Consider the following 15,874-nt stretch of genomic DNA (forward strand, 5'->3'; position numbering starts at 1 on the left):
TGTTTTGGGCAATATTCCATTAGAACCAATAAAATCGCCAATAAAACCAATAGAATTTCTGTGATTGGTGTCTATTGTTTTTTTTATCAGGGCGGTTTTGCTGATCCGAAAATTATTCGATCCATGACTCAAAAAACGTAATGTTGTCCATTTAACCACTTCTATATTGTAAAATTATGTAATTTCAGAGTAGGCATTGATGTCCACCCTTTCACCAAGGTCCACTCAGTTTAAAATGTCTTGCCTCGCCACTGTTTTACACTTATTTGAGGGGTAAAAATGGTTAGGGTTTTAGTTATAGTTAATTTGGTGTTTCTTTGATTAAAATCAGGATCGTATCTTACTTTGTGAAATTCCACTGTCCCTATAATGGGGGGGGGGGTGGCTTAGCTAGAGGGACCCCGGACCCCCATAAGCTTTGAGAAGTAGAGAAGCCAAATCAAATGTATTTGCCGTACTCTTATTATACAATGTTTTATTGGCTTTATAGAGAAGCCAAATATTAAAGCTAAACATTAAGGTGTATTTGTTCAAACATGTTTACTACAAGAAATAGTATTAGCTGTACAAACAGAAATCTGACCCAGTGTTGTCGCTCGAATGATTGAATAATAATCATATGCGTAAACCTTAGCCAGTAAGCACAAACGACTATTATTAGTCCTCATCATCAGCGCTGAGAAAAGATTCACTTATCACATGACAATGCCATCTCTATGCAATTTCATTTTGTGTTAATTATTTAAGGTTGTCGTTAATGTAATTGCAGTAGCATTGTAGAAATTACTTATTTTTTGTACAGAACCGGAGCTCTGTATCATAGACGCTGTCAGTGTCAAAAAACTGGCTGCCGTTTGGGCAACAGAATACGTGAAACAGGCCTGAGCCCCGCCCATTTCAGTACTTCTTTTTCACTCTATCTGCTTCTATTTTCATGGTGGCGACAACATCTCGCGAGAAGCGCCGTGAACACAGCAACAAGACAACCAAAATAAAGTGAGCACAACAAACCCGGAGAGCATGATGGCGGCGTCGCTGCTACGCCGGGACAAGAAAACCACAGCCGCCCATCTGAAGGCAGACCTCAGGCGGACTGACAACAGCTCAGGGCAGCGGCAGCTGCAGGAGCTGCTAGATAGTGTGCTAAATCCGGAGCGGGGATCGGACCCGGAGGCTCTGGAGTGGTGTAAATGGCTGCTTGCCGGAGGGGAAGGGTTCGACGAGTTCTGCCGGACCGTCCGATCTTACGATAATGCCACCCTTTGCGGGCTGGTGTGGACCGCGAACTTCGTGGCGTATCGCTGCCGGACGTGCGGCATTTCCCCCTGCATGTCGCTGTGCGCGGAGTGCTTCAATAACGGCGATCACACGGGCCACGATTTTAACATGTTCCGGAGTCAGGCCGGCGGGGCCTGCGACTGCGGGGACGGGAACGTGATGAGAGAGAGCGGGTCAGTATCGGAGATCGGACTACCTGACAGGGGCTGACAACATGTCTGTTAAGCTGACAATATAGACGTCTTTTTGGGGGTCGTAGCTTAGACGCGTTTCGAATCATTAGCGTTTTGCAGCATCATGGTGTCAAATCTAGTGAGTTCATTACATAGACGTCGTTTTGGGTCATTTCTGAGCTTAAACACTTTACAAGGTGGTAGAATCATAGACTTGAACTTGGCATTTGTTTTGGGGCGTGTTTCTAATCAACACCATTTTTAAACGTAGTGTTAAATCTCGTCAGCTGATTACCTATACATTTGTTTTGGGGCGTGTTGCTACTCCGCAGCATTTTTAGACATAGCTGCCTCAAATCTAGTGAGCTGACTATCTAGACATTGTTATGGATATTTTATAGCTTATGCGCTGACAAGGGTGGCAGAATTAGCCATCATAGTCTTAAACAGATAGTTCACCGAAAAATTTAAATTCTGTAATTATTTCCTCACTTTAATGTTGTTACAAACCTGTATACATTTCTTTGTTCTGATATTTTGAGTAATGTTTGTAATCAAACCGTTTGTGAGCCCCATTCACTTCTATAGTAGGAAAAAAAGAATACTGTAGAGGTGAATGGGGCTCACGAAGGGTTTACAAACATTCCTCAAAATATCTTCCTTCGTGTTCATCAGAACAAAGAAATGTATACAGGTTTGTAACAATTTTAGAGCAAATAAATGATGACCGAATTTTTATTTTTTGGGTAAACTATCCCTTTAAACTTGACTACCTAGAGACAAGTGTTACTATTTTTAAAACTTGTGGACTGCCACTGTAGGTATTGTTATTGTTTGATGTTTCTTGGACAAATACCCAACTAGCAGCAGTTTAGTTATGTTATAAAGTTCTTCACTTTGACAGTTTTGGGCATCGTAGGATAGGTACTTTTAAGTCAGGAGGACCCATACCTAGTGTACCCTCTATAGCTCAGTGCTAGAGCATTGTATTAGCAGCACAAAAGTTGGATTCGGACCCAGGGAACACACATGCTGATAAAAAATGTATAACTTTGGATAAAAGCATCTGTCAAATGCTTAAATGTACCTAGTGAGCTGTCTACCTAAATGTAGTTGTTGAATAGCACTGTATTCTGAATCAAAACTATTTTGGTCACCATATCAGGTGCATACTTTGTAACATTTTGGGGTTGAGGTGTGTTCTATGTCAGCCCCATTTTTTTTATTTGCATTTAAAATCAGCACCAATCTGGTTTGTTCAGAATCAGCAGCCTGTTTTAAAGACACTATAATTACATTCTGAATTGGCAGCATTTTCAGTGAATACTCTTAAATGAAGCAAGCTGGCTATCTAGATAACATTGCTGGAAAATAGTGCAAATCTGTAGCATTTTTGTCCATCACAGATGCGTTCCAGCAGCTTTGAAAGCCTTCCAAATGTAGATGTTTGGTCCGTTTTCCTTCAAAAGTGATCTGTGTGAGTGTAGACAGATGATTTGGTTTTGAAACACTGCCGTGCGCCTGTCACTGGGGTTAATAGTGTGGAGTGTGCTGTGGCACCTGATCACTGCCTTACTGAGAGTGACACAGTCTGGGTTATTTTTAACCCACCAACACAGGGTCAGTGACAGGTCTCAACGCTTCCTCGGACACTACACGCCTGTGAAAGGGCCTTCGCTTCAACGTGTCTGTTACTAGATAGATACGGTAGATCAATAGTCAGATAATTTCACATCTATAGATATATCACCATAAATGGGCAAATACAGTAAATTTATGTCTGTACTGATAACTAGTCATATTCAACATAGTACAAAAACATGGGTTGTCAGTTTAATTTTTTTGTTAATGTTGATTGTGAAATAGTATTTGCTCTATAAAACTTTGGTGTATACTTCAGTCAGACGCAACCATTTCTTGTTTGTTATTTAAAGACGTTCAATGACAGGGCATTAAATTAAGGTGCGTTAGTTCAGAATCATAATGTCAGTGCTGTATCCTAGTTGCCAAAACAAATCCCAGAGGCCGGTCACTCATATGTCGCGACTTTACATGATAATTAAAGTGTATCAGACACTAGTATCAGGGGAAGGAGAAAAACCTGGAGGAAATTTATGTTATTTAAAATTGTGTTCTCATTTACCCGCTTTTGTTATTCCAAACATGCTGGAAATTTTTTCCTTAAACATTTCAATGTGAATAAAATCCACACAAAGAGTACAATAAAAAGTTTTGAGTTGACTTAAAGGAATAGTCTACTCATTTTCAATATGTTATTACCTTAACTAAGAATTGTTAATACATCCCTCTATCATCTGTGTGCGTGCACGTAAGCGCTGGAGCGCGTTGCGACGCTTCGATAGCATTTAGCTTAGCCCTATTCATTCAATGGTACCATTTAGAGATAAAGTTAGAAGTGACCAAACACATCAACGTTTTTCCTATTTAAGACGAGTAGTTATACGAGCAAGTTTGGTGGTACAAAATAAAACGTAGCGCTTTTCTAAGCGGATTTAAAAGAGGAACTATATTTTATGGCGTAATAGCACTTTTGGGAGTACTTCGACTCGGCGCAGTAACACCCTCCCTCTCCCATTATGAGTGTGAGAAGGGGAGCTGACTTTTCAGGCGAGTCGAAGTACTCCCAAAAGTGCTATTACGCCATAAAATATAGTTCCTCTTTTAATGATATGCCCAGATTGTTTTGTTTTGTATCTTGCCGGTAAAGACATGAGAGGGAGAACGTGTGCGGGTTGTCGGAAATGCAACTTTCTGTCTGTGAGTTTCTGAATGTGTTTCTGTTATGCAATCTATATCACATTTAAGCTTGCTGCGGGAGACTTCAGTTCCTTCGTGAGGATATTAATGACTGACAAGACGACGTTAGCTGTTTTTGTGGGCAACGGTTCAGAGCATCAATGACAAATCAGTAATCCCTGTACAGTTTGAGTGATCGCAAATGGAAAGTGAAACTAAAAAGCAAGCGCACATTCAAACACAATTTCAATACCTGATGCACGAATTGCTTACAACACAATTGCCCAATGAAATCTGAGAGAATGCAGAAGCATTTAAATAATAAGATAGCCCAACAGGCAGGGCAGAGATCCATTTTGGTAGCTCGACTAGAAGATACAATAGCCCAGGGATGTCGAACTAGCAATTTTGCGAGCTTTGTTAATCCTGTTCTGCACACACACAGTTTTTACAGGAGACAACCGCATTCTAATACCAAATTAACTCCCACAAAATGCAGGTAGTGACAACCGCATTTTCAAAAACTGCACAGTGTCTGGAGAACCCAACTGAACAACTAGTTGTTGACCAAGGGCCTTTTTACACCTGGTCACTTCATGTGTTTTCTCTGATCTGATTTGTTAAAACTGTTCCATTTACATTTGGCCACATAAATGGATCTTGGCAAAATGGATATGAATGCGATCTTTTACCCCCGCCCAAAATGCAAATACACTATTTATTACTCCGCCTTAAAAAAACTTAAAGTGACGTTTATGCAACAATAGGCAGCACTTACTTATGTTGTTGGGCAGGGGACACGTGTCTCCTTGCTCGGCATGAGCTGAAGCTCACAGTACAGCACAGCAGGAGAGTGACAGCGCAGTGATTTAATGCAGGTCCATGACGGGGAAAGCATTCCCAAAACTCTCTCTTAAAGTTTTATTTCTTTGTTTAATATCATTTGAGTTTGTCATTAGACTCTTTTATTAATTCTAGGAAGCTTTTTTACCCGCCGTTGTCGCTCCATAAAGCAATGAGTGTGTCGTCTTTATTTGTTTACTTCTTTGACGGCTAACTTCCAGGTGACGTGCTTAGGTTTGGGAGGAGTTATGCGCTGAAAGATGTGGTTTCATCAACCAGATGTATTTACACGTCCAGTTTCATCTGAAATGCGTTCCAGACCACCTACTGAAGTGGTTTGAGCGATCAGATTTAAATTCGTCTCGAAAACGTTTCGGAGGGCATTTCCACCTGATCTTTTTACGACCGGATAGCTATCCGATCAGAGAAAACGCATGAAGTGACCAGGTGTAAAAAGCCCTAAATAAACATGCGTGCATCGTGGACAGGTCTCTCTCATGAAAAAATAAATGCCTAGAAAGGGAAATAAATGTCTTCTGTATGCACAGTCCAGAAAATGACAGACACAAGCGTTTGCTTACTAGTGTTGCCAGATCTTGCAAAAAAAAATAACAATAAAAATTCAATAATAAACCGAAATAAATCTAAACGCATTTAAATGCAGTTGTCACTCTCGAAAGTTTGCAGTGCGTACAAGGCCATTGAATCAAACTTGCAGATTCCAACACGTAGCGGTTACAGTTATGTTCCCACTTGTGCCTGGTTCGGCCCAGCACGATTACAAGCCGTTCTCTGACGGGAATCATGCAGTGATACAATGCGTCTAGTGATGATCATCCTCCATAGCACGCTTGCTATTTACATTGCATATAATCTGTAAACTCTTGCGTTACCAAGACAATACCGGCTCGGTTGGCTAGGCACAGCATAGATAGATTACGCAATGAGTTTAAAGGCATAGTTCATCCAAAAATTAAAAAATCTGTCATTTATTCATCCTTTTTTTGCTAAGAAAATATTTTGATAAAGGATGGTAAGCACACAGTTGACCTTACCCATTAACTTCAATAGTAGGACAAACAAATTCTCCTGTGTGCTTATTGTCATATATCAAAATATCTTCTTTTGTGTTCAACAAGGAAACGTATAAAGGTTTAAAATGCATGTGGGTGAGTAAATAATGGAAGAATTTTCCTTTTGGGGTGAACTTTAAATCAGTTAAAACATAACATTCTCATGAGTTTTGACACAAAGGCAGCAAAACTGTTGTACTGGTGCATTCCACTTAATGCACATGTCATTGCCTTTTTTGCCATGTGCTGTAGTACTACATGCCACATACCTGACATGTGCCATAGTACTACATACCACATAGTACATGCCATAGTTTACGAATATGGTCCGAGTACTGTGACATGCCGCCTTCAGGGAGATCCTTGAATCACTACACTGCCATCACTATGTTTGTATGATGGGACTGAAGCCTATTGAAACCAGCTTACAGATCAACATTAAGATAAACATAAAGCTAGATCAACATTAAGCTTTTTTGCAAGCAGAGCTTTTGAGGCATGTGGGCAGTATAAGGTTTTATGTATTACAGTGGCAATAGTACAGTAAGTTAAAAATAGGCTACCATGGCAGCAGTTTTCAGAAATCTAATCTGTATGTTCCGTGTGACAGGTTTTGTAGTAGGCATCGATTAAAAACAGGCGAGAATGTGCCATTGGTCCCACGAGATCTGCTGCTCATGTCTGAGATGGTTCTTCCACGATTTATCATCACTATCATTCAGTACCTGAGGGATGGCTACGTTGAACCCGGTAAGAACATGTTCGCAATGTTTTTATGGCACATGTTATTGTCCAATAAAATGTTCGCTTGAATTTTATATACACCCCTGAGAGTTTCTTTAGCTTGCTGACAGTCTACTTTTGTCAGCCTTTAGTAGTGCATGTACACGGGTGCATAGAGGCCTTGATAAGCTAAAACCCACAAAACTCTAGATTTGATTTTGGTTATATTCAGATTTGTGGTTAAGCTTATAAACTGACCAAAAGTACCTCACAATAAGCTTCAAATATGATTGTTTCCCCGTGCTTTTGAATAAAACGATCCCCACGTGCATGTTGTTTTCGGCTGCGTCTGTACTAATCGTACCCAATGGGGTTTATTTTGTGACACAAACATCTTATCATGTGCTGACAGAGTCTGCTGCCGACAGAGATCTCCAGAAAGTTCTTCAGCAGTTAGAGCCGCAAATATCTTTCTTAGAGGAGCTCACCAAGATGGGCGGGGCCATGCGCACAGTTCTCACCAAGATCTTAACCAATCAGCAGACCTTTAAAGAGCTGAGCATGGGTAAGTGTATCACACCTGACATGGTTGTCATCTCACTGAAAACAACAGGTTGCTTTATTTTATCCCCCTGTCATTTGAGAAAATTAAATTATTTTGGAGTTATAAAAGTAACAAAAATGTGTTAAAAAATGGCAGTACACTAGTAAAAGTGATTAAAATGCAAAAATGTTATACATAGATTTTATTTCCTTATTTTAAGTGTATGTAAAACATTACAGATTCAATTCCAAATCAAAGCATTAACAACATTTATCAAGTCTGTATTGTTCTTTTGAAGGGAAGCAAAGAAAACAAAAATAGCAGTGTCAACATTTTTCTCTGTAGACACTTAAAACTGAAGACATTTCTTCACTTTACACCTGTGGTCTTCAACTTCAGTCCTCATCACCCCCCCCCCAAGAATGTTTTAGATGTCTCTTTATATAAAACACCTGATTTCACTCATCAGGCTCCTGCCAGATTGTTTGAAACATTTCCTTCATTAAACGACTAACAAGCTGGTGATCTAAACCAGGTGTTTTATATATGGAGACATCTAAAATGTTTTGGGAGCGGGGCCTGAGGACTGGAGTTGAGATCCATTGCTTTACACTATTGAATTACTTATATTTAGTTGCATAACCATTGTTGTTGTTAACTGCTGCACATCTGGTGCATCGAGTCAACCAACGTCTGGCACCTAGAAACAGATATTTCAGCCCAGGTTCCACAGTTCCTGTCAATTTAATGGTTTGGTTCAGAAACTGAAACTTTATTGTCCCCCGAAAGTTTTCAATGGGGTAGAGATCAGGGGATTGAGCTGGCCATTTTATAACCTCAATCCTTTTTGTCTGGAACCAAGATTTTGCCCTCTTGCTTTTGTGTTTGGGTTGTTGTCTTGTTGAAACACCCATTTCCTCTTCTGCAAAGGGCAACATCATTTCTTCAAGTATTCTGATGTATTCAAACTAATCCATGTTCCCTTGTATACGATAAATAGGCCCAACATGGCAGTATGAAAAACATTCGCATACCATGATTTTTGCACCATCATGTTTAACTGTCTTTACAGTGTACTGTGCCTTGAATTCAGTACCCGATGGTCCCCTGAGGTTCTGCCGATAACCACTTGACACAAAAAGAAAAATTAGGCAACAAAATATTACGCCATTTTTTTCTTTGGACCAGTTTATGTGTTTATGTGATTGTGCACATGCAGGGGGCTCTTGCAAACAGCTTAGCTTCAATCAGATGTCTTCTGACTGTCACAGTACTTACAAATCGTTTTAGATCATCTTTGATCTTTCTAGAGGTGTTTAAAGGCTGAATCTTTGTCATCTTGACTATTCACTAGGTACCTCTACATCCAACCAAATAATCAGTTAATATGATAGTGGTTGATTGGATGCTAATTTGGATCGTATTGAAGGGGGTGGTGTACTCCGATCTGTGATCCGATCAGCAGGAGGAAAGTACGCATGTAAACCTGTGAATTGTAGTATTTTCTCAATCGGATCCAAAATGCGCAGAACATTTGTGCTCAAGTTCATGTCTTATATTAAACTCCTATATCACATGATTCTCGTCACAGAAACACGCAATAGCAAGGCAGTGGCATCACGCATTATTAAGGTAAGGTTACTGGGGTCACGCGCTGTACATTCTGCCACGTTTATGTGTACTTTTAAAACATTAGGCTACTTAAAGCAATAAAATAGCGTTGTGCCTTTTGAAAAGTGTGTTTTCATCACCTATATCTAAAAACTTTTTAAGAACAACTTTCTCCAACTCCGCTTTGACTTTAATCCAGAGAACTTGACGAGAGATGCTGTACGCAGCGTATTGTTGCCAATCCTCTGCTTTTTTTCGAGTTTAGATTTGGACTACTGTTTAAACTGTTTCCACCAGTTTTTTGTTTATTTTCTGCGGGTTAAAGATGAAAGTATTATGTTCATTATTTATTGGTATTTGGGCTGTAAATATTTGGATGCTTTTGGGCTAGTTTTGAATGTCCATTTGGGATGGTTCTGATACGCGAATCTGGCAACCCTGGCTGTGCACTTGCGCAGACGTTTGGTTTGGATTCTATAGAATGTACATGTAAACAAACATTTTAATTGCAATGTTTAGGGTGCATGTAAACTGTATCGTCGTACGTCGTAACCTTCAATCGTATTAAATTCAATCGGATTGACAAAATTTGGTGCATGTAAACATAGCCATTGAACTGTTTTAACAGTAGTTTCTTGTTTTCTTCCATGTGCTTTGGGTTTTTGTTGCCATTTTAAGCCATTTGAGATGATTTTAACAGGACTGAAAACTTTGCTGAATTTCTTTATACATTTCCCATCTCAACTCAACTTTTTAATCAAATTACATTGTTCCTCCGAGCAATGATGGAACGGTTCATTTTACTTAAAATATATCTGCTGCTGAATTTCTATAATGGGCAAAATATTTGCATCCCCTCTTTCCTGATAAATGACTAAAATGAGCAGTTTTGTTTTTTCCCACAGAATTAACACATTTTCTGATTAATAGCATTTAATTAATGCTTTTAGTTTGATCACACCACTTTCAATAAATGAGTCTATAACTCAGTAGTTAGTGTGGATATTATCACCAATGGGTCAGTTGTTTTTCTATTACACTACGACATCTGTATATAAATAATTTCCAATGCCGAAATATTACTACTAATAATAATCGGGGTTTATCAGGGTACTGATGTTGCACTTCCTTTTTTTTTTAACACAGCTTTATAATTCCTCTGGATTATAGCAGTTATTGCGGTTCCAATACAATTTTGAAATATTTTATAATACTTTATTTTGTTTTTTGCCAAAAGTCCACTGTTAATCAGGATTTCTGATTGCTCTTTAATCTTTAGAATGTATAAAAATATATATATCTGTTGCTGTGTCTTTAAGACAGATTATGATTTGTTTTCCTTTACATCTTAAAGGTAATTCACAGGATAATACACTTCAATAATTTGGACTGGGTTGGACCTATTTTTGACTTGGTGATGATGATCTGACCCCTTTAGGATTATACCTAAATAGCTTTCATTTTTTTAGCTATAACATTTCCATACTGTGTCACACTTCCAGGTCAAGGAGAAAATGTTTATGCAAAGAAGAACTATGAGAAGTATTTGTCAGCATTGAAGACTTCAGGTTTGGTGTCAGCGGAGGAGAGGGGGTCAGGAGGAGCTGCAGCGGGGGCAACTGAATCTCCAGGAGGAGCGCTCTGTCTGCTGGGTGCCACTGCTGACTTTTACACTGCTGTAGTTTCCCGCTTTTGTTTATGAGTAGATTGAAAGCAGGAATAACAGGAAATGATGTTTTGTGACTCAGACAATGTTTTCAAGATTCTCAATATGGTTTCAATTATGTTATTTCAGGTGCCACTGCTGCCGCCAGTCTCGAGGACTCTAGCAAAGAGGTAGGCACACGCACAGACTTCTGGGATAGATAAATGTGTGACCCAGCAACCAATCAAAACAAGCACAGTGGGGCGTGTCCTTCTTTTGTGTCTTGGTTGAGAACGGCTTTCCTGTTGGCACTTTGATGTGTTTGTCAGTTCTGGTCATTGTTGAGAGTTGTATGTTGAAGTGGTTCTCATGTGTTTCTTTGACAGGAGGATCAGGATGGACTGCAGGGTGTGGGCCAAAGGAAACGAGTGAAGCTCAGTAGCAGTACCAAAGGTAGAAAGAATCACTTCAGGTTTTGATTGAATGGTTCACTCATATTAAATATGACCTTTATTTACTCATTTTTATGTTGTTATAAAATTGTATGCTGTTATTATTTTAGTGAAGGAAGAGTTGGGAAGAAATCTGCTTGTAGCTATTCAGTTTATTGTTACCCTGTCTGTCAAAAAACACTATTAAAGTGTATATGAATTAATCATAGTGCTGTTTAATTCACAAATCTGATTCTCACATGCCATGTGGGACACACAAAAGAGCATTAATGACCTTTTTATGCTGCGTTTACACCAACCGCGTTTGAGGCATCAGTTTGTCGCTTGAACAGTTTGAATGCATTCGCGCATCTATAGCGAAGTAGACGCACGGAAAAAGCAAGCATTTGATGCGCGTCAGAGGCTAAATCCGCTTCTTGTGGGAGGGGCAAGTGTATGCGGTTGTCTGTTTGCAAGATGGCTGATGTTGATTGTGCATTTATGGAGAGAGTTACCGGTTTGAATTTGGTAACCTTACTATAGGGGGAAAATAAACGTCACGTGACTCAAAAGTGAAATGTGTATTTACAACTTACCAGGTTGCCCGATGTCCTCACTGACACTCTTCCAAGCCAGGTCCTTTTTATTCCTGTCTCTATAGAAATAAGAACTTGTGTCGTATAGCTTTGGGTGACTGCTCACGGACAATATCAAGTGTTCCCTTCATGTTGAATGAGTGACTCCGGGCAGGGCTGCAAATTTTTCAACTCTGGTGTTAGCCGCAAATTTGCGTCAAAGGCAAAATGCACAAAAAGCACCATTCGCGTGTACCGCGTCAGATGCTCAATTTGCACCATTTGCGCGAACTAGATGTGCGAATGAGGTGGAATTGCGTCTGCTGCGCCAAACGCCTCATCTGTGCCGCGAGACCTCCAGTTCACATCGACTTAACATTGAAATTACACGCGCTTGACGCCTCTACTGCAGCTGGTGTAAACACAGCATTACTAAATAACAACTTGCATTTCTGTTTCCCACACAAAGCTATCCAATATGGAAATATTAGAATCACAATCTTTTATCTTTTAAATGAAGATCACGATTCTCCCATGATTCTGAATGCGAAATAAACAAAATAACATAGAAATTACTAAAGACAAAATATGAATTGCTGCAATCTCTTCAAAATTATTTTTTAAAATAAAATATTCACTGACTCACTAATAAAAAATGTTTTATTACTGGATGAAAGAATGTGTTTGCATCTAGATCGTAAACTGTTAACTATTACCCCAGTACTTCTGTAATAATTTAAATATTTTGAATATATAATGCAGAAAGAAATAATGATACTGTGTGGTTGAAAAGAGCTGTTTGAAACTTTTTCCCTAACTTTTTCAGTTCAGGAACCACATAGACAGGTAAAATCATTGAACGATTTTTTTTTATTGAAGTATAAGAAGAAAAAACTAAATCGTCCTTTTTATTTTCCTTAAAACAAAGCAATAGTTAAACAAGCATTTTAAACAGGCTTCCTTAGTTGTTAATTTTAACACGGTTTGCAAATAAAGTAAAGCAAACTACTTCTCCTGTTGTATTTACAGACACAAATGATGTGCCAATTGCACATTCGTGAACAAAAAACATGTAAACTTTTAAAGTGCATGTTTGAAGCGCAGATGAAGCTTGCAAGGGAACCAATAAAGAATTGTCATTGCAACCCACTGTTTAAAAATCCCCTTTACATGATAACTGCTGTGACTCACATATGTTCCAGTAAGATTTCTGTCAAAGGTTAAATAGAGAGAAGTATTGGTATAAGTTAGGAATAAGATCGTATGGCTGCTTAAATCGAGATTGTGATCTTTATATGATTAATTGTGCAACCCTAATTCAATGACAGAGTCAGAACAATTTGAACACCTATGAGGACAGTTTTATGGTGTTTTCTCTTATTTGTTTGAACATTTTTTTACTAACCAACTCTTGTCTATGTATACTGTGTTGGACTTGATGAGCTGTTCTTGTGTTGATATAATTGCTTCTATTGTTTACCTCACTTGTAAGTCGCTTTGGACAAAAGCGTCTGCTAAATGTAAATGTTTGAAGCTTGACAGATGTGGTCACTGATGGTATTGTTGTGTGAAGATGAGCTGTGTGAAGAGTCTTTAAATATACCTTTATTTACAATTTAAAATGACATGAGGGTTAGATAATAGTCATTTCTGGTGAACTTTTATTTGAAGCGTGTCATCTATTGCCCAAGTAATTTGGTTAAATGTTACCTACTGACTATCCTTGCTCTCTTTCTGTTTTGTTAGATCCATCTATAATGGACACCTTGAAACATAAATGTTTTTTAGAAGAATTATTGTTTTGGACTATCAAGTATGAGTTTCCACAGAAGATGGTCACATTTCTGCTCAACATGTTGCCTGATCAGGACTACAAGGTACAGACTTATTGATAAATACTTTTTACAAGTCAAGAAACCGTTTTAAATTAAAACGTCTTACTCTTTGATTATGTATTTATTTAGTTATTTAATTATTAGTTGCAAACAGAGCAGCTCACTCGTGTCACTGGCCACTATCAAAACCACACGTTTTTAAACGATTAATGGCAAGCTGTTTTGTTCACCCACCAATGCCAATTGCATTTGTATCTAAAGATAATCTCTAAGGCCAACAGATCTGAATTTCGTTTAATTTTTTTATAGTTTTATGTTTAGCAGCAGTCTATTCTGTAGGCTTTGAGTTATACTCCTGATATCCTCTCTCCGCGTCTCATAGATCACCTTCACTAAAACGTTCGTCCAGCATTACGCCTTCATTATGAAAACCCTCATGAAGAGCCACGAGTCCGACACCATGTCCAACCGCATCGTTCACATCAGCGTGCAGCTCTTCAGCAACGAGGAGCTGGCGAGGCACGTGACAGAAGAGTGTCAGTTACTGGACATCATGGTCACTGTGCTTCTCTACATGATGGAGAGCTGCCTTATCAAGAGTGAACTGCAAGGTAATGAGGAGGAGAGAGATGAAGCATACTTTTCGCTGTCTTTAAAATATGTTTCCTACTTATGAGTACATGCTCATTATTAGTGCTTAATAGAAGTACATATACTTGAGTGCATAGCAAGAAAGTCTTAGGAAGCTTTTCTTTATTAATTACTGATTATTTATTTAATGTTTACTGTATGATTTTATTTAGGGAAGTATCACTTATTAATTTTATGTGTAATGTCAAACTGAATACAACAACAAAATATGATTTAAGATGCACTTATTTCGAATACTGTTTAGGATGAATAGTATGGGAGTTGTGGCTCAGGGATAGTATGCATGACATTTGATAAGACGCAAATACAGTCAATCAGGTGCAAAATGTATAGCGCTGTCACAAGTTCAATGCGTTATCATCTCATATTTAAACATCAAATGTCAAGAGATACCAGAGAGCCATTCGAACCTAACATCTTGACTGAGAACAGGTGAGAGCACGACACAGCGAATCACTTAAATGATAGCAAAAGACTTAAAGTTGCTTATTGTTATGAATCCTTGTGCTTTGATTGATTAAAGCGTGAATTTATGATGGTGTGCATCCACAACGGGAGTGTCCAGTATATAGCTTAGTTTAAGTCTTGCATGTTGTGCAAATAGATATAATGTTGTATAATATATTTGTTGTATCAAGACTGACATATGAGGTGTGAAGCGTTAGGTCCACTTTGGGGGTAGACTTCTACGTTTGCTTTTGAATCATGGTACTGATATCTTACGCCGTTTAGTCTTCGCTAGGACTGTTTATCGATTCAGATGTTCCAGATCGATTCGATTTCAATTTACAAGCTATCAAATCGATTCGATTTAGATTTTCTGTTCAATTCCGATTCTCAGGCAGATTTTTATACTTGATTTTCGATTCAACTCAATTATTATATTATATTATATTATATTATATTATATTATATTATATTATATTATATTATATTATATTATATTATATTATATTATATTATATTATATTATATTATATTATATTATATTATATTATAATAAAGACTGAATGAATGACAGGCTCGCCTCTCACACTCCTTGTAACATCGGGCAAGGAAAAAAAGAGGGTGACATCTAGTGGACAAGACCAGTAATTAGATTAACGTTAATCTTACGTTCAATGTTTGCGGAAATAAATATGGAAAAAAAATTAATTTGTGGGCTTTAAGAAAAAAAAGTAAAAAAAAAATTAATCGAAAATTGCCCAGCCCTAGTCTTCGCAGCGCTTTACTATGGACCACAGGCGCTTGTAACGCTTACCAGTCAGAGCGCCAAATGGTGCCATAACCACAAAAAATAAATAAATAAACCCACACGATCATCATTTTCATGATCAATCGTTGATGCCACGTTGGAGTGCTCGAGTAAAACGGAATTTGCAAAAATCCCTATCGGCAGGTCATGCCTATAGAAAAATCTGAATCGGTCAACAAAATTGCAATCAGTGCATCTCTATTTTTTTAAGAATCTTAAAAGAGGACATATTATGAAAATCTGACTTTTCATGTTTAAGTGCTATAATTGGGCCCCCAGTCCTCCTGTCAACCTAGAAAATGTGAAAAAGATCAACCCAGTAACTTAGTTTTGGTAAACCATTCTCTGCAAGCATGTGAAAAAATAGGTAATGGAAATTTGGCTCCCCTGTGATGTCAGAAGGGGTTAGTACTGCACCTAAAAGGCTTGTTATAGTTGTGCGTAGGTCCTACGGTCTAGCCGCAATGGTGTAGGTTCTGC

General features: G+C 38.3%; 1 protein-coding gene across 4 annotated transcripts in view; it reads left to right on the forward strand.

The window, feature by feature from the left end:
• Positions 1-953: 953 nt before the first annotated feature.
• ubr3 (ubiquitin protein ligase E3 component n-recognin 3) overlaps positions 954-15,874 on the forward strand; it is a 71,846-nt gene continuing 56,925 nt past the window's right edge. For all 4 annotated transcript variants that reach the window (XM_073854835.1, XM_073854837.1, XM_073854836.1 and 1 more), the window contains exons 1-8: positions 954-1,451; positions 6,735-6,874; positions 7,260-7,412; positions 10,505-10,654; positions 10,798-10,838; positions 11,034-11,100; positions 13,400-13,530; positions 13,871-14,099. In XM_073854835.1, the coding sequence (XP_073710936.1) occupies positions 1,021-1,451; positions 6,735-6,874; positions 7,260-7,412; positions 10,505-10,654; positions 10,798-10,838; positions 11,034-11,100; positions 13,400-13,530; positions 13,871-14,099 (1,342 nt within the window). In that variant the 5' untranslated portion in view covers positions 954-1,020. The remainder of the gene's footprint in view (positions 1,452-6,734; positions 6,875-7,259; positions 7,413-10,504; positions 10,655-10,797; positions 10,839-11,033; positions 11,101-13,399; positions 13,531-13,870; positions 14,100-15,874) is intronic.

This window comes from Misgurnus anguillicaudatus, chromosome 17 (genome assembly GCF_027580225.2).
Source record: "Misgurnus anguillicaudatus chromosome 17, ASM2758022v2, whole genome shotgun sequence".
NCBI lineage: Eukaryota > Metazoa > Chordata > Actinopteri > Cypriniformes > Cobitidae > Misgurnus > Misgurnus anguillicaudatus.